Here is a 25,000-nt window from a genome sequence, read left to right as displayed (position 1 = left end):
GGGTGTAGCATCAAAATGTTAATAGGCTTTTGGGAACCCAAAACTAACTAATAAGATGATTTGGTGAATCTAACCATTGTGACTAGATCCCTAAGCTGATAAATAACCCGTAAATACCCCCCCCCCCCCCCCCTTCCCCACAAGATTCTTGTATGACGATAGACTATTTCGTCCTCGGTATAAATTTGGACAGGGATGAAATCGACAGGAAGAAAGTCAAGAAAAACAAAGTTACCCATGTTGTGCTCTGTAAAGAAAGTAAGAGGGATTGAATTAAATTTTCTATTAGAAAAACATTGGGGAGGTGGGTGGAAGATCATTTGCCGCTTACACGATAAAATGTTTCCCATAGTTATGTGCCAGTCAGTGAATTGAAACAATTGTGATTACTCACGTTCCTGCAGGTTTAATGAGTGTCGATCACTATATTTCTCTTTTGGCGCGATTAATCGAAGATAATGAACCGGCTTTGGTTGCGGCAAGAGCTGACAGGTTAGTTTTTTCTAAAAATTTTGCTGTAAAAAGCACTGCCTATTTTTTGGACTAGTATATACTGAAGTACGTACTAATGAATATTTCTAAACCGGAGGAAATAGAGGGGACATTGAGGTATTTAACAAACCGCAAAACCCGCACAAAAAATTCGTTCAAAACCGAAAATCACCGCTGTACCTTTTGATTAATTAATTAGTTTTTTAAAAACCGTAATCGAACTACAGTATTTCAGATAATTGTTAAGTGTTGTGGTTTCTCTTTTGTTGTGACGCAAAGCTTCAGAATAGTAACTATAGGGCTACCTTAACACGTCGCAACTGTGCTAGTTGGCGGCGCTCGGAATTTTTAAAACGAATTTAAGCGATACTATATTTTTCATCAAATATGATTGTAAACATATCCCAGTGTTTAAGTGACTTTTTGTCGAAGTGGGGGGTTCTTTTAGAAGGAACAGTTTGACTTGCTTCGTAAAATAGCTTGGAATTAGGAACTCCTTGAATGATCAGGATGTTTTCCAGTAGTGATGTTCTACTTACTCCCCATTATTATATTCTCTACTCTGCGCTGAGAGGTTTTTCCCTGGGCACTCCGGTTTTCCCGTCTCCTTAAAAACTAACATTTGACTTGAGTTGCGATAATTGTTGATTTCAGTTTACAATGTCCCCAATTAGTGCTCGACCGCTAGAACGACTAGGTAAAAAAGGTTAAGTCTCTGCGTACGAGCCAGAAGGCCCATCAGGCCGGAGCTTATCTCGGTTTCCATGGCGTGAAGCGACTAGGAGTATTTCTACTCCCCCCTGGATGGGATGCCAGTCCATCGCAGGGTTACTCCCGGCATCAAGTTCGCCGGTACCCATTTATACACCTGGGTGATGATAGACACCGTGAGAGTAAAGTGTCTTGCCAAAGAATACAACACAATGTCCCCGGCCGGGAACCGAACCCGGACCACTCGCTCCGGAGTCGAGCACACTAACCACGAGGCCACTATTTTCTACCCATGTAAACCATGCGAGCGTTAGCCCTTCTAATGGAATTGGGCCCACACAAGGATAGAGAAAAACTCTGACTAGGGTGGGAATTGAACCCACGACCTTCGGGTCAGATCACCGCTGCTCTATCGACTGAGCTACAAGGTCAGAATGACTAGACACTTACAATGATCATGTCTTTATTATTATAAAAAATAATATCGGTAAAAATACATACCAATAACATTGTAGAATAAATACATTAAAAAACTACAATATAATAAATTATAAATACATAATGCCCTTCAAATTATATTAAACTTCATTAAAAAACTATTATCTATCTATTATCTACAAGAAGAGTTTATACTTAAAATACAATCTATTGATATAAGAAGCCTGAAAGCGTTCCGTGTGAATTCTTGGTAAAAGGCTGGTAGGGTTCCTTAACCTCAGTGAAGTCTGTTTAATCTTAGGCATAATTTCATATAAAGGATGGTTACAATTTATCTTTATCTTATTAAAAATGCTCCTGTCAGACTTATCTATCAATTCATTAACATCTATTGCATATGAAATGTACTTGCGCTTGTAACACCTACGGAGAAAATTCTGGACTGTAGTTATCTCGGAGCTTGAGGCTGCATAAACGCTGAGACCATAAGTAATTTTAGGCAGTACAATAGAAGCAAACAGATGGTCTATATCTGCCTGATTGTATCCCTCATTCCTGAGACTTCTAATTACAAACAGGCACCTGTTTGCTTCTACCAACTTGCTGCGTACGTGCTCTGTGAACCTACAGTTACTTTGAAAGGTTACTCCTAAAATCTACTTGTGTAATATGATCTATCTGTGCGTTATTGCAATTGGTCTTACATTTTTTTCTGAGGCATAACTCTGCATTTCTTTAAGTTATATGGCATACAATTGTCATCAGACCATTCGAAATACTGATTTACAGTGTCACGTGACTCATCAGGTTGAAATTTACTGACATTGACCTGTATAGTCGTATCATCGGCATACTTAATTACTCATGCGCAGCTAAGCGCATGAGGTATAAAATGCCCTCCTTTTCTTGTTTTCCGTGTCATATTAGTGGATGGAAATTTATGCTAGCAGACATTTACATACATGACTGTAACTTTCCGTGGGGCGGGGGGTAGGGGATTATTCAAAAAAGTTAATAGCTTCTGAAAAATGTATTGTTGAGTCAGAAAAATTAATAGAAAGACTTGAAAAGAAGTATTAGAGTCTTAAAATGTATGTATGCTTGGAATATCAGTCCATTTTGCATGACAAAATAAACAGTGCGTGTTTGAAAAAATCAACCATCCTTCTCATGTTTTAAGCTCTTAAGTAGACTTGCCACAATTTCCCAGGAGAAAACGTTATCAAAAGCCTTCGAAAAAGCCATTGCAAAGAGTCTAACTGCAACAGTGTCCGGGTCATCAAGAGCTTTTAGGCAGTTGTACTGCATCCTAATTAGGGCGTCAGTAGAGCTGCAACCATCACGGTACGCAAACTGAGTTGGGTGAAGATTGGCCAGGAACGCAGGTTTACTGGAGGCTTGGTAGACTGTCCTCTCGAAACATCTCGCGATGATGGGTGTAACATTTATGCCCCTAAAGTCCTTGGTACTCTGTGGGCGTGTCTAACTTGGGAAGTGGATTTATATTAGCTTGTTTCCATGCCCGGGGCCAAGTATGTCTCCTAAGCGAAAGATCCCATACCGCAGTTATCACTGGTGCTAGCTGTTGAGCGTTATCTTTCCACACCCAGTGGGGTATCCCATCGGGCCTCGCAGCTGATTTCTTGATCTTGGACAAAGCCAGCATAACTTGATATTCGTCCAGTGTGGGCGTGGTCGCACTTCCAGGATCGGTCTGAACCATGGCCGCAACACAAATTTCCGAAAAAGTTGTCCTCTCCTTTCCTTTCCTTTATTACGTTGTGTTATTTCATCTGCTTTTCCATGTTAATTGTTTACTCAACAGACACGAACGCACTCAAGCTCAGCAACTACGAGATGAACAGGATGAAGCTTATTTAGAGTCTGTTCGAGCTGATCAAGAAAAAGTAAGCTTGTTTCCACACGCATCCGGATATTTTTGAATCCGGAACTTTTTCTCTCCGGATCAAAAAATTTTCAGTCACGTACATACGTAATGTATTAAAATCGAATTTGCCCGTCCACATGTATCCTGATTCGTTCTAGTATCCAGGACTCCTCTGTGACTATTGTCAACAGACCATGCGTCATCAGGCGTGCGAGTTGGCGATAAGAGAAGCGGTAGCATTTTCGGTCAGCGGCCATGTTGAGTATTTTCGAAACAAAGACTGGATCTGAGTTTGTAACGTCATCGGATTTGAAAATATCCGGATTCGACCGTCCACACGATTCCAAATTCTTTCCGTATTCAAAAGTTTCCACTCTGGAGAGTGGATTAAAAAAGTTGCGGATTCGCCAACGAATTCGCCGGATACGTGTGGACAGAAGGCGAATCCGCAAAGAAAAAGTTACGGATTAAAAATTATCCGGATATGTATGGACGGGGCCCCAGTTTTCGCTTTGCCATGGTATTGTTAGACAGTACATTTGGTCGAAAGCAGAAATAAAATTTTTGCCGGGTCTCTTCTTGGCGCCAAGGCGGCAGCTCGTTTTCCCGCCACCAACCACCAACCACCACCATCACCACCACCGTTTTCCCGCCACCAACCACCTGCCATCAATTCTGCGGAATCTCGCGGACGTAAAGAGACGAATTTGTCTTGTTATGATTTATTTTAGGAACGAAAGAAACGGGAAGAGGAGGACAGAAAGCGACTGGAAGAAGAAACGAAAAGAAAGAAAGAAGAAGCGAAACGAAACAGAGAACAGGTGGGAAAAGTTTGTTTGGTGACTCGTGTCTTGCATTCATTTTATGAAATGCTCACTGCGGTGCTATGTTCACGGCTTGCAGCATTAGCAAACAGTTTCTTTAGCCCATTTCATTCCGTTGTTTATGAGAACGTTAAAAGCGCCGACATTAATGACTTCGCGAAAACAATTATGTTTTGCAAATTTTACGGTCAGTGATGACAACGCTGCTCTAAGCCTTGATGTCACTAGCGACGGCAAGCACAAGCGCTTATTTCACCGTGAAAACGGGGTTTACGCAAGAATAGGCAGAAGCTCAAGCACAAAATTAAGGATCAAATTTGTTTTTTTTCCTAGTGCTTGCGTTCGCTTGCGTTATGTGAAAACGAAACACAGCATTAGCACAAGGAAATTTGCGACGTCTGGCCGTGTCTGGCCAATTAAAGCACTCGTTCCGGATTCCCCGCGTCTGAGAATAGGGAGCTTACGAAACGAGGACGACGACGGCTACGAGGACTTCATTTAAAAATACAAGTTCGCGTTATTCATATCACTCCGAAACTATTTCACGTCGTTTCGCGTTAAAAATGTGTAGTAACTGTCGAGGAATTAAACTGGTATGAGTGGGTTGGAAGCGTAGAGAGAGAACTGAAAATTCATCGTCATTTGCTACGTCCTCCACAGAACCTTGAATTTGGTCATTTCACTTCCTCATTTAGGAGATGACGGCAAAGAAATGTACCAAAATGTAAAACGCACGTGCAGAGCGTGCAGAGCCATTGTTTTTGCTCACTAAACCTATTGTTTTGTAGCGTCGTCGTTGCCGTCGGCGTCGTTGTTTCGTAAGCTCCCTAATACAACAAAATGACGGAGGCCGTGGTTGATTTTGACGTACAGTTATGTATATGTCGACGTTCGTGTTCACTTGGTATAAGCTACTTACGTTTGCGCTTATGCTTGCGTCGCTAGTGAAAACCGGGCAATAAAAGTGGTATTTCTTGTTAAAATTCTCTTTCAACGATTTCCTCTCTTTGTGGACCAACCTGAAGCGAATAGATAACTAACTCGTGCTTGTGTCCGGAAGGCGAAGAATAAATTCCGATCGATGTTCAAAACTGAACTCGACATTTTCTTTGTAAAATTCTCTGTATCTTCTTCCATACTTAGTGATGCATTAGTGTTAGGCCAATTATTTTCTTTGATTATTGAACTACATGTACCTCTGGTTCCGGAAGAAATGGAAAAAGAACCGTCGAACCGTGAAAACCACTGTAAAGCCATACCGCGTTGTCATAGAGCGTTACCTTCGATGTCTCGGTGCAGTAGGCTCTGATACAGCAAAAACGTTTCATGCTTTTTACGTTCATACATTCTTGCACAGTCCCGCGGTAGGATTATTCCAATCGTGTGGAATGAACGTCAAAATAAACACAGAAAGAAAGAAAGAAAGGCACACAACTTCATGTATTGATGTTGTTGGGTGTAATCAGCTCGTGACAAAAGATAGTGTTTTACTTGCTTGGCAGCCTTCAATAGTCACATTACCACATTGAATCACGTGACATTTCTAGCCCGCACACCAATGACACACTTTGTCGAAGAACTTGGACAATCGACCTTGTTCTCTGTTTTTTTGGCTCAGTTAAAAGAGCATCCCGACCAGTGTTTACGGAAGTCGTATGTTCGATTCTTGTCTGGTACTCCGACATGCTTTCAGATGGTCCTTGACCCGTTACATAATTATCACCTAGTCTACTATCCTTCCAGCTTTACTTTTCTTTAAACATTTTAAAGAGGTTTTGTAAGACCCTAGTGTTTTCCCCTGCGGCAGGAAAAATGGATTTTCACAAAATGCTTTGGTTGTTTATTTTTTAAGTCCATAGCTCAAGATCGCGTGGATAGAAAATGTCGTCTCCCTGATGAACCGGACAGTTCAAACGCTGATGCTATCCGTGTGTTGATTAAATTATCAAATGGAAAACGATTGGAGAGAAGGTTTCTTAAGTCAAATCCATTACATGTAAGAGTTTTTCCCTAATGATAAATATTTTGACTTAAGTTGTACTGAGTCAGGCTTGTAGCTAACCTCAACAATAGGGCCATTTACATGGGAGAAAAGAAGACGCGTTTTATGTAATTTTCGGCTCTGCTTATTTTGTCCGCGTATTAAATAAGACGTGAAGTTCCTCATATAAATGGTTTCGCGTCCTAAATAAGACGTGAACTATAAGTGTGTGCATGCCTGTCACATGCGTGTCGACAACAACATCGACATTTTGTTGACGAGTCACCCAGGCTAACAAAATGGCATCCCAGTCAGGCTCAAAAACAGCTACAAAACAGAGAAACACTTGGACTTTGGTGGAGGAGAAAGAGTTCCTCCTCATCCTTTGCCGGGAACTGGCAATCGCGGAACAACTTTATAACTGCGTGACAAGCACCGGTGTAAGTTATTTTTTGTTTTAATTCAATTGAATTGAAAAGGTTTTCAATTCGCAACTTTGCAGATAAAAAGTACAAATGTGGTAACTGTGAATTAACAGTTATTCTTTGAGGGCGTGCTAGATTTATAATGATGAATAACCAAATAAGACGCGAACCATTTATACGAGATGTTCGCGTCTTATGTAGGACGCGAACGTATAAATAGTACAGTTCACGTCCTATTTAAGACGCGCCGTAGCTAAGACGCGTCTTATTTTCTCCCGTATGAATGGCCCTAGTGTCAGTCAACGTTTTTAGGCTTATTTTCAACGCCTCTTTTTTGGCGTTACGATGGCGATTTCTCAGCCACAGAGGCAATACGCGTAAACGCTCGAAATCACAGCTCTAATTAAAAATCGCACCAATATGGTGTGTGGAAACAAGCCTTCACGTGGTTCGAAAGGAGGATGGAGGTCTTACTGTTTCTTTGTTTCTTTGTCAGGCTTTGTACGACTTCGTTTTTTGTGATGAAGAATCACCAGCAGAGTTTGTCCTAGTTTCAAATTTTCCTCGTAAAATCTACGCTTTGGACTCCGCAAGTGAGCATCAAACCCTGGAGGACGCTGGTATCGAAGCCAATGCACTGCTGTTCGTACAAAATATAGAAGAGGAGAGTGATAGTGATTGACAAGAGCCGAAAGTTATTTATACAACAACATCAACAAGCCAAAGTCCGGATCTTTCGGTCTGTGAAGATTTAGCCGGATACGTTTTATGACAGTTACATGGTTGCTTGGCTGGGTCATCCCTTACCTCGTTCCCAGGGGGACGGGAAGAAGAACCTGGTAACAAGATTTTGGAAATTCCGGAAAATGCCCACTTGTGAACACAGACTTGCGCAATGTGAAAACCTAGCATATACTCGCTGTTACAGAGTTTGCCTGGGATGTATCACGGCCCGTACTGCCGTTTGTGATTGGGCATCTTTAATCCAAATACCTTTTAAAACTACAATATTTGCTGACTGTGCTTTTACTTCAGTGTTCACAAGATGTCGCCGTGAACACTTTGCGGCTCTTGCTTTGTGCGGAGGTGACAACTTTTGATTACGGAAATAAAAGTGGAATGGTAAGCGGAGAGTTTATTTGATAACCAAGCCCTTTGAAATGAAACTTTGGCTAAGATGCTTTGACGTTTGCATGCAAGCAAAACCGAAGTTAAAGATGGAAGGTGAAGTTGCAGAATAATGATACCTGGAAAAAACGGTAGTACAGTTAATTACTATAAATTATTTGCCAGTAACCCTATCTGTCATTGACATTTGACAAAGAGGTTTTACTTTACCAATCGAGAGTATAATTTTGACGAATTATTTTATCCTAAATTGGCAATCGTGGTGACGGAATTCTTATGTCGGCCTATCAAAGCCAGAGTTCCTTAGGAGCTCCAAGAAAAGGATAGAAACTGAAGTGGTGGGCAAAATGTTTTTTTTTCTGGGTTTCTCGAAGAAAATTTTTTTATCCAGGGTGTTGGTGAGAGCACGTCGTGCTGGTGATTAAGCGGAGATCCGAGGAAGGAAAAAAATTACATGGATTACTAATCGAGAGGGTGAGGTTAGTATGATATTTTTTATGTGGAAGGTTTTCTCTGAGTGATCGGACACTGCTCCGCTCGGTGAATGTTAGTAATCTTTATCTTCCATCAGCGAACTTTAAACAGTAACCTTTTACATGTGAAACTAAATTCCGCTCGCTTCGCTTTGTTGTGATGAAAAATTAAATTCTGCTTTTTAAAACTTTTGTATTTCGCTCAACTTGAATTTCCCGGGAGAAAGAAAAAATGCAGAAACGGACCGTTTCCATGGTAATCGTTCGTACCGTAAAATCTCGACCAAAAACCAGTCAATCAGAGTTCTCCATTTAACCTTAGAATTGCTCACCTTTTTATAAATGGTAATATTTTTTTCTGCTCGGATCTTACTTCGCATACCAGCACTGCATTTTGTCATATCTTTTCAGTACAAAAATTCAATAGAACCCAGAATAAAAAGGGGCGGGGAAGGAAATGAGTGTGGGGTGAGCTGAATGGCTCTTTGGGAACCTTGCAATACAAATAAATGACGATAACTTTCTTCTCATGCTTAACTCTGCGGGTCTTTCTCCATGTGTTTTATTGATCAACAAAGCAGTTATTAACATTTCTTAATCGAGAATAGCCTCGCTTGAGTTAAATATATGCAGTACATGCTTGAATGGTTTTCCAGGTTAATATATGGTCACTAATGGTTTTAAATTGACAATAAAGAATGCAGCTGAACAGGTTTATGTTTTGGAATCTCGTGCATATACGCAGTATAAGGCCCACGGCCTGTGTGGCAAACGCCAAAGCGCCCTTGTTCTCTCTTCTTGGTCTGTTTTTTCCTTCAGTTCACTTTTGTAGTCCTTTCTCCCTTTACGCTCTCCATTACCTCCTTCCCCAGCTTCCTCTCTTTTTTAAACTATTTTTAACTACACGTGCGTAGCAGACTTACTTTTAACTGTTAACTCCCCTGAGTACAAAATGGGTCACGCAACAATCCGCGCAAATCATTGTCCTTGCATGGAAATCACTTGCGCATGCGTTATTTGTTCCATAGAATTCTGGGGACGAACTACTATTACAAGCTATTAACTATGCTCCGACTCAATTGTTTGAGCAACTTTCTGAACTACTTATAAACCTAATATGGAGCACCGGTATATATTAAAATAAGACGAAAAATTTGCGGTCGCTTGCTCACGTTTTCATAGAACTTGAAGTTTGGTCATTTTCACGTTGCAGAGTTTCAGAGAACGGGGAAAGCAATAAACAAGCATTCAAGAATGCTATTATTTAGTGATGTTCTCGTCAACGTCTACGCCTTCGATCTTGAGGTTGCAATTGATGTTCATATTTTGGGCGCGAAAAAAATCTTTCTTTCTCGGTCAATTGTACGAGCCATTTGCAAAGTGTAACAAGTCTCTGCACGGCCTGCACGTGCATTTTGCATTTTAGTACATTTCTTTGCCGTCCTCGACTAGACGTGAATTGACTAATTTTGAGGTTGTGTACAGGACGTGACAATCTGACGAAATATTTTTAATTTTCTTCCCAAACAACCATACCGTTAATGGCAATTTAATTCCCGTAATGTTGAGAAACACTTCCCATTCCGAACGACTGATTTTTAGACAACGTTTTCGTTGGCGTCGTTGTCGTCGTCGTCGTCCTTGAATAAGGTCCCTAATAATGTCGCCTTAAAACACAAATACACTTTTTTTATCCTGCCGACGCATTTGTCCAGAAATGAAATCGCAGAAGAGAAGGCCCTGGGGACGAGGTAGGCTGACACACATGTCCAGAAATTATGCTAGTTATACGCATGCGCATTCCAATTCACCTATCGTTCGCATTAGTCCCCCAAAGGACATCGTGCAAGCTTGAGTTGCTGAAATATCCTTTTCTTACGTCACAGCTAAAAAAAGTGTCAAATATCGGACGCTTCTCATTGGCTCATTCCTAATGAGCCCACGAGACAATTTGTCCAGCGGGGCTTATAGCTCGCAAAAAATTAAAAACTTCAGTAACTTCAAGCGCTCGTAAAAAGACAAGAATTAAATATTTTAAAAAATTTTTGCGAAAATGAGTTCTTGAAAGATATGAAAATCTATGAAAAACATAACAACTTAAAGGGTTAGGGGCACTTTAAGCAAGGACGAGGATGTCGGTTACGAGAACGCCCCACAACAATAGGTTTAATTAGCGAAAACAATAGCTCTGCACGCCCTACACGAGCCTTTCACATTTTGATACATTTCTTTGCTGTTCTCGTCTTGCAAAGATGTGCAATGATCAAATTTGAGGTCACGTGGAGGACGCGAGCACCTTACGATGAATTTTCAATTTTCTCTCTAAATATCCACACTGGTCTCACCAATTTTACTCATGGAATATGGACTTGTACTTTCCATGCTGAGCGACTTCACTTGGAGTAATCGCAAAATTATTACAGTAACAGGAAATGATACTTTAAGACAACGTTCTCGTAGCCGGCCTCGTCGTCCTTCCTTAAAGGGGCAGTGTCACGCTATTTTAGTAAAACTTTCAAAACACTTAAGACGTCTTTGCATCAATGAAGACCAGACAATAATGCTGTGGTTTTGTTGGAATAACGATTGAAGTGCACTGAAGCTAATCTTTGCTGCTGGCAGCCAAGGATGGAGAGGATGGAAATGGATTGCAACTTGAAAAAAACAGACTGTGTCTTCACAAATTCGGCAAAAATGAAATACGAATAGCATTTTGTGTCATAAATATATTTCATATTTTGTCAGTAAGTTGTCAGGAATGTCATACGTGTGAACTTAAGTACTGAATATTCGGTTTCAAGTTTCCCAGTTCTGAGTTAAGAACAGCAAATTTAGCATGACAGTGCACTTTTAGAGCTCAATTGAGTTTCGAGAGTAATTAGCGAATTGTTTTTTTTTTTTTATGATTGCTTCTCTCAGTGATTGTTCAAAGTCAGAAGTAAAACGAAAACCAATCGTGGCTCGCGCGTACACATTTTCCCGCGCTTTGTGTCGGCTACGTGCAATTACTTAGAGTTATGGTTTACCGGATTGTCTCCGTCCTTTTTGATTGGCCAAAGTAATTACATTGGTTTTGGTTTTACGACGTTCGATTTTAACTAGCTCTAAGGTCCCTAATAAATAACTCTTCTACATGCACCTACATTAGGTGCATATCTGGACATACGTGCAGCTCCCGATCACATGAAATTCGGCCGAATGCCATCTCAAAAAGAGCCGTTTAACCACTAGAGTGACCTGCGACGCATTTTACCATCAATTACAACATCCTCACACTCATGACACCGGAAGGACGCGAAAATTTGCATTTCTGCTTCTCCCAGAATCAAGATCTGTTAAGTTAATAACGTAACTGTCTCCAGAAATGCTACTTCCCTGTAAAACAGGTCCTATCTGGTTTACAATGTATTTTTTGTTTTTTGATGGACCGGTTATCTTATCCTTGCAAACCCTCAATCTAAATGGTACAGAAAGTGACACGATTGAACGAAGTTCTTTTCTGAACCCAGGCATCCTGATTGTGTACAATATTGGATTCACAAAGGAGTTTGCAAAGAAGAGGAATTCGCAGATACCCCGCAAGCGCAAAAGCGCTCCAGTTGACAACAAACGCAACAGTGGATTTTCCAGGAAAGTGAATAATACGTAAGGAAGCCAAACAGATAAAGAGACAAGCGTGACAATAAACAGTGTCACGGTCAATCTTCGTTCAGTTCTACCGTGACGATTGGTGAGTTCAGGGTCCTTCCTGCATCGAACCGTGACAAATATGGCTAAATAGCAGAAGGTTAGTATTAGAAGACATGCAAGGACACACCCAGCCACAATGAACCAGACTAGTAGCCCAAGTATGTCAAAAGACAACAATGAAATTATTAGAGTGGTGGAGATCACTGACGCAACCCAAACGCTGAATACCCACTTCCTGTAAGACGAACTGGACAACAACCGATGTCGCATTGGATTTCGCATAGCGTGTAGTCTTTCTATTGATATTGAAACTAGAAACGCAAGAGAGCACCCAAAGAATAAAGTATCAATTCCAAATGTGGAAAAGCGCACTGCATCCGACATTTCAATTCTCCACAGACCAAAAATGTTTCCACGACGAAATACTGAAGTTGGTATCACGAGCGCTCCTACACACAAGTCAGCCAATGACAGGTTAATGAGCAAGTAAGTACTGCGCCTGCGGAAACAACGTTTCTTGATGAAAACGATGACTGTCAAAATGTTGAGTGCTATGATGATTATGGCTTCTACTAGAAATAAGGAGCACCAAATGTATCCTTCCAAGTAGCTTCCTATTTGCAAAGAGTCGTTTCTCACAGCTTTTGTTGGTGATGTGTTGTTATTAGTTAGCTTTTCCATCTAAAACGAAAAAAAGAAAATAAAAAAATTCTTGAAATCTAAAATTGATAATATCAAGTTTTATAAAAATGTATATATATTAGAGGATATTATGGCCGCGAGGAGATACGAAATTTCTCTTCATTTCTTTCATCCTCTAATTATAGCCAAGGAATCGGTTTGACTCGATTTCAAGTATTAGCCCAAGACTGGAACGAATTGCAAGACCCGTCTTGAGGTACTTTTTGGTTTGAATTTAAATAATTTTCATTTGAAGTTGTTCTGTGATGTTTACGGTGAAGCACCTGAAACCAAAGGTCGTAAGACCCTACAAATGAGATCTTAAGTGTCGCCATGCATGAGAACTTAAAGAGACCAGACGATAATAGGCCATGCAGCGACTTCGGGATTGTCTTTGTCTCAGCTCACCGAGTCGAAGGCGAAAACAATCGAGGGTGATATTTAGCTCTTGTTTTCATTCCACCTGTCACCACTACGACAAAATTACCTACATCATCTTACTCGCGCACGACCATAAACGTACTCTCAATTTGCACTGATGATCTCAGTATAATCATCTGCTTCATCTCTTTTGCAATAGCTGAGAGATTATTTAGCACCGTAGAAGGGTACGCGTGTTCAGAATCAGAAACTGCTGCTCAAAAATTATTTTTGTGTAGCGGCAACCGGAACGACTCAACAAACCATGATAAATTTATGAAATTTCTGACGACCGTAAACCAATTTTACCACTCGAGAGAAGTGCATCGGACACAATTGCTTCCCTTATGTCTCACAGTTCCCTTTAATAATGCAAATAAGACCGGTGAGAAATGACAGCTGAAATGAACTCTTAAGCAGAGTTCATTCCATAGTAAGGACTACGCATAGTGACTCATCGCAACATTTCTTTTAAATCATTTACCCAGTAAAAAATAGGCCATTAATACGGGCAGGATAAAAAGGTACCATTGTGTATATCTTCACTCGAATCTTCTAATATCCCGCTTTGTTTGACGGTTACAGAAGTGCTCAATATCAAAAAACATACCATGGTTCGTATCCTGAACGCCCAGAAAAATATTCAAAGCCCTTATTCAAAAAACAATTTAATTTCAAAATCAGTGAAATTTTATCAGAGTCAAATTGGTCAAAAGTCGGCCAAAATCCTATGCATTTACTCATTTTTGGTGCGTTTGCCCTGAGGCTGGCATCCCTTCCTAAAAGAATATGGCATTAAAAAAAAAAAAAAAACTATGAAAATGTCTTTTGTCATCAAAGGTTGATGATCTTCTATCGATTAGCAAGACAGTACAACCTCTGAGCATTAAAAAAATCGAAATTCTCAGTCTATCCTCAATTGGAATATCACAAGCAACTTGTATTAAGCGATTCATATCAAAGAAGTAGAGTTGTTCAATAGCCCTTTTCACGGTTAGTTTTTCTCATTTGCATAACAATACAATCTAGCAAGTATGTGAGGCAATTTCGGGCTATTTTGTATTTTAACCCGAAATTGCCTCGCATCCACGTTAGATTACATTGTAAACTAACCGTGAAAAGGTCTATTGCGCAAATTTTCGTTCGTCAGCTTTAACCCCACTGGAGGGCTTTGGCTGAAATCTAACTGAAAGAAGGAAAATTGCAGTTTCCCAATAGCGGGAGTTACGGGATGGCCAAAATCTCGATTAAAGATTGGAACGATAGCGGGTTGCAGCTTAAAAGAGCGAAAATCTAAACTTAATTAATTTCCCAAGAGATTTTCAACCATGGGAAAAGTAGTAGACCATTAGCAAGATTCCACCTGGCCCACAGGATAGATTAGTTCTCTAATGATTAATAGAACCTCCTCTATTCTGCTCATTCGCGTTTCATCTTTTGTTCAGTACTCGTAATTGCAATTTGCGAATTCAAACGTAATAAACATAAATTCAGGCTCTTTAACATCTTTGCAAGGTGCTCAAAAACACAGATCTAGAAAACGAAAACTAGCAACACTAAAATTCTTGATTAAGAGAAAGAAAGACAACGTCTCCTTGTTCTGACGCATTTATCGCATTGTTTTTTTACCTCCCGAGGATTTCCTTATATCGATTGCAAATGATGTCTGTGCAATTTCGTGTTTGAAACTCGTCAGATTATCAGAATAGACTAAATCGAAAATGGCGATTCCATACATGAAGTGTGCTACAAATTCTCAAGGTTCATGACTAGTAGGTTCTCCTATCTACGAAAAAGTTCTGCGCAATAACATTTAATTTTAATTTTTAATGAAAATCCATGTCATTAGGAGTAAAATTAGCTTTATGGAAAGCGCTAAAAACGCTTCTCTTCGGGTCGAAATTAAAACTGTACCCGAAGAGAAGCGTCTTTAGCACTTTGCATAAGGCTAGTTTTACTCCTAATGACATGGATTTTCATTAAAAATTAAAATTAAATGTTATTGCGCAGAACTTTTTCGTTGAAAGGAAAAAACTGCATCTTGACTGAAATATTTATCCTGATTTGCAGAATAGGAGTTCATAGTAAAACTCTTGTCAGAGCTATATACTCTTATGAACACAAATCGATTAAGTTTACTGATAAACCATTGCAAGAAGCAATTCACAGAATACAAAAAATTGATGCACTTCCAACACACCATTCTCACTTACCGAAGCGTCGAAGGTAACAACGAAAGTTTTCGCCTACAGGCTGTTACACTAAAAATTCAGGCCGTTCAGGGTATTAACATCGGTGCTAAATTTTCCTTCAGTATCTTGTATTGCTCGAGTAAAGACTCAATTCTGGACTAAAGATAGAGTAACAATATAGCGAATAAACAAGGAGCAAGATAGACGACTTGAATGGCTACCATCCATTAATATCAGGTATATTTAATTAATACGTACATAATTAGGAGTTCCAAAAAGGTTACGATATACCTCGGTTGAAAAAACTGGCTTTCAGTTTAGCTACCCAGGTAGAGCCAGCTGATTATACTGTGTGATTTAAAACACTTGTTTCAACCTGAGACACGAAATGCTCAATAATCGATGCGAAGAATGCAGAAAAATGCTGGCTCAGCCTTTGACGCACTCTACTCATCCTGTGCACAGAGGATGAAGATCCGTGACACTTTCTCGTTATGGGCGAGTGTTAAGCGTGGAGTGCCTCAGGGTAGCGTTTTAGGTCCCATTCTTTTAAATTTAAGAAACAGAAAACATGTGCCGTGTTTCTATCGAGTCGTAGAAACACGAGTGAAAGTTTGGGAGAACGAGAAATGCCTCATAGCAAAAAAGGGCTGATAAATTTTGCTTTTAAGACAAAACCTTTCTGCTGTTCCTAATAGAGTTATTTTTTCAAGTTCATTGATGTTGATTGCCCCAGGGTTTTTTTTTCGTTTGTTTTTTCCAGTCCCTTCTTGATGAGTCATAGAGAATCTATAACAAGTGGTATTGTTTCTGTTTTCATTCCCCATATTCTAGTTGTTTCAATCTCTAGGTCTTTATATTTGGAGAGTTTTTCAGTGGTCTTTAGTGAGGTGTTTCTGTCAGATGGTACTGCCATATCTATGAGTTTTTCCTATCGTCTTTGATAACTATATCTTGCTTGTTACCTGCTATTTCTCTGTGTGTATTTGCATATCCCAAAGTATCGTAGCTTCTTTATTTTCAGTGACCGTTTCTGGTTCATGTTCATACCACTTGTCCGATACTTGGATGTTGAATTGTAGTGCTGACATGTTTTCCAATGTATATATGCCGCTGCTTTGTTGTGTCTTTGAATATACTCAGTTTTTACAAGTTCAGGACAGCCAGACACAATGTGGTCTATCGTTTCCTCGTCTTTTATAATTCTAGCATGGTATGATCTTAAAATAATAATCACTTTGTTTACCCTCCGATTTCAGAATAGCTATCTAGAACCTTTTTGATGTTATAGCGTTTTTTTTAATTTTTCTCTTTTTCTTCCCTTAATGTTTGATCTTATTTCTATTTCTGTCAAGGTGTATAGGTCAGTCCGCGTAGTATGTCAACTTTCCCTCTCGTCTAGATTTATTGTTTCGGTATATTGTGGTCCAATGCTATTTCAGACCTTTCAGAGGTCATCTCAGGTTCGTTGGCGCCAGTACTTTTCAGTTTGATCGTCTCTAGGGGTGGGTGATGTGTTGGTTTGAATGGCATTTGTCTTGATGTCATCGAGCTCGGGATCAGTGAGGCGTTTATTTTTGATGATGTCTCTTCTTATATTAGCTTGCTTGTTTGCATCGAGGTATGGTCTTTTGGTCGGGTTCTTGCGTCTCCAAATGTTGTAAGTCTCATCTGTAGCAGATGGTTCTGATGGATTAAGGGTGGCATCATCGTGTGCCTCCATAATTTCTTTATACTCATCCCGAATCCATTTCTGTCGTGTCCGTTTTGACGGATTTGTGGTGTTGGTACTCAGAAGGCCTCTATGAGGGGCATTCCCGGCGTGGTTATCCTCTGGTACCTTGGGTTGGATAGAGTTTGTTCCAGTAGCATACTTTTCGATCTTAGCCTGGTCCCCTACTGAAGATCGCGGTCCTTGTTTATCCGCGCGACGACCGATGATGAGTCATGAAAATCTAGTGGTACGACTTGTCATTAATAATAGAGTACTATTTGCCCATAGCTGGGGGTGTTTTGGTGTTTTATTTCCTGTTTCCACCAATACGTGGGTAGCCTACCATGGCTTAGGAGTCTCACTTACCCCAGGGGTTTTCTGTAGGGGACTCACCCTTGGCACTGAAGAACCTTCCCTGTGGGCAGAGGAACTCGTTATTCTGAGCAGGGTGCCCCAAACAGGTACTAAACTGCTGGGCAGGCAGCCACCTGGTCCTGGCATGGACAGGGGCAGACTGACCCTGTACAGCCCTCTTCACGAGCTGCGTGTTACCCTATTGTTATTATTATTATTAGTATTGCTTCCAAAAATTTGAAGCGACAGAGACGATTGTAACGACAGGGACGACTATTTACATATAATTGGAAACCGGGCTTAAAGGAGATGAAAAAAGCGAAAGGCTGTCTCACCGTTACCTCTTGTACAAATCTTGCATTCCGAGGAAAAGGACTATTTTCCTTTGACCGATATTCGTGGGTAAGTATATAAATACTGCAGCTCTGTGCAACTAACGTTTCTGTTTCTTCACACAGAAAACTCCCATCTAGACGTTTCGATTATGAGCTAAAATTGATGAATAAATGAATCATAACGAACACCTTTAAGGTAATTCCTTAGTATTGCATTGCGCATCCCTACTGCGCACGGTTTTCGCGTCATTAGCACACGCACATGAGCACGTGCGCGTACAAAACGTAAGAGATTTCCCTCAAACTAAGCCCGATAGCGAAATAAATGCTCCTTTTCTCTCAAACGAGCACGGTGACCCCCAATTTTTTTTTCAGGTATTTGCTAAGAACAATAAAGAACATGTTCGAAGAAGAAAAAAAGTTTGATAGCAGAACATGAACTTTTTTGGAAAACAGTGCCGTAATGGGTGTATTTTGGCCAAGGCGAGGACTTCAAGCTAACCACAGACCTGTCACAAAGAGTGCACTATCAAAAACGGCGTAAATGAAGCAATACTGCTTATGTGAATAAAAGAAGCTTTTTTTTCAAAATAAAATTTTGTGTCTTTCAAGTAACCAAGACTTAATTCCGTATGAAGGTGATTCGAATTTTTAACGCGCAACCAGTAACTGATACGCCATTTTAAGAGCCTGCTGACACGTAAACAAGCACGGTGACCCCATTTTTTTATTGCATTTTTTTAATGTTGATATCATGAATGTTAATTATGCCAAGTTTCCAAAAAAGTTTGATAGGAGAACAATTTCAAGGGAATTACCTTAAGCGTTAAATTCCCCAAGGGGAATTTGTCGATCTACGTGCTAGGTTTAAAGTGAGGCCTGGGAGGTTTGTGCAGTTTCATAGCTTAATTGAGGAAAAAAAAATCAATTCCCTATTTTAAAGGAGGACTAATAATCGGCCAGTGATGTATAATTCATGATTGGTTTTTTTTGTTTCCCTCGTATGATTTGTGTTTCTCAGTAGACAAAAACAAACTGGTCGCTAGAGTTTTCTGAATACAATGCGTCATTGTGTGTTTCATCAGATGACTTTAATGATTTTTATCATGGGTAAAGGTCAAACCTTGTCCTCGCCTGTCTCTCAGAAGTTATTACTATTGTCAAAACAATCCTTTGACTCGTCATCAGCAACACTTTCACCCAAGTCACTGCAACCTGGCTGAAATCAAGCTAGAGCGGCATTTGAAGAATTGGCGAGAGTGTAGCCTTTCCAAAAGTCCTTCGTCTCATTTTGATGGCGCGCGGCTTCATCGCTCGCTCATCCGCTTCGCGTCTGAAAAATCACGCTTCGCTCGCCAGTCTAGCGAGAACAAACTGAAAAATGTTACTATCGACGAAAAAGCTTCATTAATAATAATAATAATATAAAGAAATTTGAACGTAATCAGTAAATCAATCCTAACGTTGGAAAATGAATTACAAATTTCTAAGTTAAATTTCTTCTATATATCGCACGATACTTGTGGAGCACGTTGGATTTTTCATCGACATTGCTATTTTCGTTCCAAACTTTTCACATGACACCATTGCCGACGGCTATATGTGTTCATGAAACTTAACTCTTGCAAAATATTAATGCTATGACAGCTAAATAATTTACAGAAATGCTTCTCATTTGCAAGGAAACAACAGTATTTTAACTGAAATATTCATCAGTTGCTGAATAGGAGTTAAAACTCTTTTCAGAGCTATGTAATCTTATGAACACAATTCGGTAAGTTTACTGATAAACCATTGCAAGAAGCAATTTCACAGGGAGTATCATGAATTCACAGAAAAAAAAAGATATGGATACACTTCTTGACTCACTTACTGACCGCAACACCGAGAGTTTTCGCCTACTGGCTGTTACACTGAAAATTCAGGTCCTTGATATTAGCATCGGAGCTAAATTTTCCTTCAGTATCTTGTACTGCTCGAGTAAGATTCAGGTCTTGACTAAAGATAGAGAAACAATACAGCATATAAAAAAGAAGCAATTTTCAGGAGTTTCCTAGAGAGGCGACTTGAAAGGCTTCGTCCATCCATTATAAGGTATATTAAATTAATAAGTATCAGGACTATTAAAAGGTTGCGATATGACCACAGTTGCAAAAATTGGCTTTCAGTTTATCTACCCCTGAGGCTATAATTCATAACGCTGACAACCAGGTAGAGCCAGCTGATTATGCTGTGTGATTTAAAACACTTGTTTCAACCTGAGACACGAAATGCTCAATAATCGATGCAAGAATGTAGAAAAAAACTGACTCAACCTATTAACTCATGCCTGACATTAAAGACGTCCTTATACACAGACGTACACATCCTGTGCACAAACAATTTTCCCCAGTTTCCAAGATAGACGACTTGAAAGGCTTCGTCCATTATCAGGTATATTTAATTAATGAGTATCACGCGTTATAAATTAAAAGGTTGCGATATGACCACAGTTGAAAAAACTGGCTTTCAGTTTATCTACCCCTGAGGCTATACTTCATAACGCTGACAACCAGGTAGCGCCAGCTGATTATGCTGTGTGATTTGAAATACTTGTCTCAACCTGAGATAAAAACGCACTCTACACATCCTGTACACACCAACGTCTCCCTCGTAAATTCAAGCCTATCGTTGCAATCTGCATTCCTTCATCAATTTTTGTCCATTTATTTATTCACATGAGGGTTAAATTAATATACAAGAGATCCACTGAAATAAGCATCTTCTCGACTGCGACATACAACCTGAAGAAATTTTCTGCCAAAACGCGTTTGTAAAATTGATATTGAAAACAATCCTTTTCCTAATTATAATTATGTGTTTTTGAAAAACAGTTCACTTAAAATCCCTGCTGGAGTTGTTTATTAACAAAGGCGATGCCCTGAACCTGAAAAGTGGATCATGGGGCGTTTTTTTGGCTTTAGGCGCTGCCTTCCTTAATGTAAGTAACATGTTGAGTCTGGACTGGATACCACCTTACCTTTGGACCTCCTATCGTCTTTTTACTTCTGTAGAAATGATGTTGGTACATTTTCCACCTCAGTCATCCCATCTTGATCACTTTCAAATCTCCTTTGTGAATTATTTTTTCTGTCATTTCATATCTTTACATCATTCTCACAATCGCTCACTTGGGTGGTTGGTTGGCCGCATCTAAGATATGCTGTAAGGTGACTGCGCGATGCAGTTATGAACTATGCTGTCAGTCGATATTTGACTCTGCGTGATGCAGCTCGATTCAAAGACCCACATTTTACCCTTACTCACCATAGAGTCTCCAGTAGCTCTCCAGTAGCTCTCCAGTAGCTCTCCAGTAGCTCTCCAGTAGCTCTTCAGTAGCTCTTCAGTAGCTCTTCAGTAGCTCTTCAGAAGCTCTTCAGTAGCTCTTCAGTAGCTCTTCAGTAGCTCTTCAGTAGCTCTTCAGTAGCTCTTCAGTAGCTCTTCAGTAGCTCTTCAGTAGCTCTTCAGTAGCTCTTCAGTAGCTCTTCAGTAGCTCAGCAAATCATCCGACAAGATCATGGAGGGTCGAGGGTTCGAATCTCATCTCGGGCTCGGATTTTTCCGAGTTCCCAATGGGTTCTTCATTTCATTTCACATTATTATTATTATTATTATTATTATTATTATTATTATTATCATTATTATTATTATTGTACGTTCACAGCAACTTAGTCTGAGATTCCAGCCTTCTCCTCCCTAACCCTAAGGAGAAGACGGCTGGAATTTGCTGGAGTTTTCCTTGAAGTCAAGTCACAACTAGTAACCTCAGGATTCAAGGATCGTTCTCAAGATTGTTGCCGTACCATTCAGACCATTATTATCATTATTATTATTATTATTATTATTATGATTATTATAATTATTACTATTATTATTATTATTATTATTATTATTAATTTATTCACGTTTCAGATCAAGTAAGCCTACTTTATACTCATTTCACCCAAATTCACTCACAGAAGTTTCTCGTTGCCAATTTAAATTTACACGACTACAAACAAGGAGTGATTGTTTGATCCCTGAAGGAGATGATAAAAAGCGAAAGGATGTCTCACCGTTACCTCTTGTACGAATTTTGCATTCGGCGGAAAAAGACTACTTTCATTTGACCGTAAATACTGAAGCTCCGAGAAAACTCTCATCTGGACGTTTCCACTCTGAGCTGTAATTAAAAACTGATTGCTAGAGGTTTTTGAATACAATGCTTCATTGTGTGTTTCATCAAATGACTTTAATGATTTTTATCATGGGTAAAGGTCAAACCTTGTCCTCACCTGTCTCTCAGAAGTTATTACTATTGTCAAAACAATCCTCTGATTCGTCGTCAGCAACACTTTCACCAAGTCACCTCCGTACCTTCAACCTGGCTAGTATCAAGCTGGCAAGAGTGGTATATAGGAAAAATTGGCGAGAATGAACGGTCGAATCTTTTCATCGCCGAAAGAGTTTATTAAAAATTAATAATATTACGTTGGCGTCGCTAAAATTACATTTACCTAAAAGTGACTAAGATGGGGTCTACAATTGGCCATAAAATAGACTAAAGTGTGATGCAAAAACCTCCCCTTCCCCCCCTCCCTCTTCCGGGAACTAACTGCTAATGCGTTGATGGTGGGTGTTGAAAAGTAAAGTCCAATCTTTGTCAATTGATTCTGATGTGGAATTGTGAGCGTGGGAACATTTCATCTCGGAATATTTGAAGCAGTGTGGTGGGCTCCCCAGAATGGAGTGTGCAGCCTTGGTATTTTATAATAGGGTGAGCAACCGAGAAATTGAAATATGGCTCAAATCGTGTTGGATCTGGAAAAGCTACCCACAATGGCAATAAAGTAAAGCTTTTTAATTGAGAATTTTTTCATATAATTATCTTGCCTTATCTAGCCTTTTATCAGGATTCCTATACAAATCGTTATATTTTTGTTGGATACCTTGGCTTTCCCTCAGACCGAGTTTGAGGAGCCTGTGAAAACACCAGTGGATAACTGAGCAGTTGGACCGTGAAGTGACGATGGCAACCTGCAGATATATCCGAATGAAGTAAGGATCAACGTGAATTCGAATTTCATTTGCTGAAGTCATTGTTTCTACTAAGTGAGCTACATTAAATTTGTTCTCTTTTCTGTTTGAATTTTTTCTCTTTAATATTCTCGGAAGTTGTCCCGGAAATCTTGATCTTATATCAAACAACGTATGGCTAAAATGAGATCGCATAAGGCTTTTGTGTCGGGGTCAAACGTTCCTGGTATTAACCAAAATGAGCAAGCTGTTTGTGTACGTGACTCGATTGCAACTACCCTGCGAGCAGAGTCTCCTTCAATCTTCCTAGATAAGTCGGGAGGAGGAAGGAAGACTGCCAGCCACCTAGACATTTCGTATTGAGCTTCCGCTTAAAATTCAAATGTCTTCGGAGTCAGTCACGCAACCCCAGTACCCACAAAAAACCACAAGACGAAACAAACAGTCGGGATTATTTGTGGCAAAAACTCCACAACCATGGAATAATTTCCTTGGATACTCAAGGTAGTTCATACTTTTAACTTGCCATTTCATTTTTGCCTCAAAATTTATTGGTTTCTAGCAGACTAATTTCTGTAACCGAGATAGCTAGGAAATACGTCTAATTACTTCGAGTTTTGTTGATTGGTTTACAACATTGCCTCCGTTCTTTTTGATTGGCCAAAGTAATTACTTTGGTTTGGTTTTACGACGTTCGATTTTAACTAGCTCCAAGGTCCCTAATAAATAACTTGTTCTACATGCACCTACATTAGGTGCATATCTGGATATAAGTGCAGCTGCCGATCACAGGAGATTCGCGGCCGAATGCCATCTAAACAAGATTTATTTATTTATTTATCCACTTTCACCACAACTGTGGTGGGGGTCGCACAACAGAGCGAGGCTCCAAATTAAGTGCGCCATTTTTACCCTCCCAACCATGATATACCACATAAGACAGACCACAACACCGGGAACTACATGCCCTACTCTTTGCGACAAGTGTGCGGGTTCTTTTACGTCCCACAGGATTATGAACATTGAAGGGTTGTGAGACGGGACCTCCGGCTTAGCGTCCTTATCCGAGAAGACTAGAGAGTCTAACCATTTGCAGATGTAATTACAAAGGGAGCACTTTCTCCTCAGTTTTTTAAAGACCCTGAGTGTTGGTCCGGCCGGAGTTAAACTCACGACCTCCCCCACCGGTGCGCGGTGAAACAAGAGCCGTTTAACCACAAGAGTGACCTGCGACGCATTTTGCATCGATTACAACATCCTCACATTCATGACACCGGCAGGACGCGAAAAATTTCATTTCTGCTTCTCCCAGAATTAAGATCTTTTAAGTTAATACCGTACCTGTCTGAAATGCTACTTCCCCGTAAAACAGGTCCTATCTGGTTTACAACGTATTTTTTGTTATTTGATGGACTGGTTATCTTATCCTTGCAAACCCTCAATCTAAATGGTACAGAAAGTGACACGATTGAACGAAGTTCTTTTCTGAACCCAGGAATCCTGATTGTGTACAATATTGGATTCACAAAGGAGTTAGCGAAGAAGAGAAATTCGCAGATACTCCGCACTCGCAAAAGCGCTCCAGCTGACAGGAAACTCAACAGTGGAGTTTCCAGGAAAGTGAACAACACGTAAGGAAGCCACACAGACGAAGAGACAAGCGTGACGATGAACAGTGTCACGGTCAATTTTCGTTCAGTTCTACCGTGACGATTAGTGAGTTCAGGGTCCTTGCTGCGTCGTACGGTGACAAATATGGCTAAATAGCAGAAGGTTAGTATTAGAAGACATGCAAGGACACACCCAGCCACAATGAACCAGACTAGTAGCCCAAGTACGTCAAAAGACAATAATGAAATTGTTAGAGTTGTGTAGATCACTGACGCAACCCAAACGCTGAATACCCACTTCATGTAAGACGAACTGGACACCAAACGATGTCGCATTGGATTTCGCATAGCGTGTAGTCTTTCGATTGATATTGAAACTAGAAACGCAAGAGAGCACCCAAAGAATAAAGTATCAATTCCAAATGTGGAAAAGAGCACTGCATCCGACATTTCAATTTTCCACAGACCAAAAATATTTCCACGACGAAATACTGAAGTTGGTATCACGAGCGCTCCGATACACAAGTCAGCCAATGACAGGTTAATGAGCAAGTAAGTACTGCGCCTGCGCAAACAACGTTTCTTGATG

The 25,000-nt window shown here is 40.0% G+C and overlaps 3 protein-coding genes across 3 annotated transcripts in view; 1 reads left to right on the top strand and 2 right to left on the bottom strand.

The window, feature by feature from the left end:
• Positions 1-9,073, top strand: part of LOC138004390 (FAS-associated factor 2-like) — a 22,433-nt gene extending 13,360 nt beyond the window's left edge. Inside the window, exons 10-14 of the mRNA XM_068850894.1 lie at positions 405-492; positions 3,467-3,548; positions 4,261-4,350; positions 6,206-6,349; positions 7,256-9,073. Of these exons, the coding sequence (XP_068706995.1) occupies positions 405-492; positions 3,467-3,548; positions 4,261-4,350; positions 6,206-6,349; positions 7,256-7,441 (590 nt within the window). The 3' untranslated portion in view covers positions 7,442-9,073. The remainder of the gene's footprint in view (positions 1-404; positions 493-3,466; positions 3,549-4,260; positions 4,351-6,205; positions 6,350-7,255) is intronic.
• Positions 9,074-10,734: 1,661 nt separating this feature from the next.
• Positions 10,735-15,483, bottom strand: LOC137980169 (adenosine receptor A3-like). Its single transcript, XM_068827552.1, has 2 exons — positions 15,365-15,483; positions 10,735-12,731 (listed from the first exon to the last, which is right to left on the bottom strand). Exon 2 carries the CDS (start codon positions 12,729-12,731, stop codon positions 11,637-11,639), a length of 1,095 nt encoding a protein of 364 aa, XP_068683653.1. The 5' UTR covers positions 15,365-15,483; the 3' UTR covers positions 10,735-11,636.
• A 7,856-nt stretch (positions 15,484-23,339) lies between these two features.
• LOC137980160 (trace amine-associated receptor 9-like) overlaps positions 23,340-25,000 on the bottom strand; it is an 8,137-nt gene continuing 6,476 nt past the window's right edge. The window contains exon 2 of the mRNA XM_068827538.1: positions 23,340-25,000. This exon is cut by the window's right edge and continues 158 nt beyond it. Within this exon, the coding sequence (XP_068683639.1) occupies positions 24,067-25,000 (934 nt within the window). The 3' untranslated portion in view covers positions 23,340-24,066.

The sequence above is a fragment of the Montipora foliosa genome, chromosome 1 (genome assembly GCF_036669935.1).
Source record: "Montipora foliosa isolate CH-2021 chromosome 1, ASM3666993v2, whole genome shotgun sequence".
Classification (NCBI taxonomy): domain Eukaryota; kingdom Metazoa; phylum Cnidaria; class Anthozoa; order Scleractinia; family Acroporidae; genus Montipora; species Montipora foliosa.
This window is presented reverse-complemented; position numbering and strand designations above follow the sequence as displayed.

Coding starts and splice junctions, on each gene's coding strand:
- LOC137980169 (XM_068827552.1), bottom strand. CDS start 12,731: ATGGAAAAGCTAACTAATAACAACACATCACCAACAAAAGCTGTGAGA.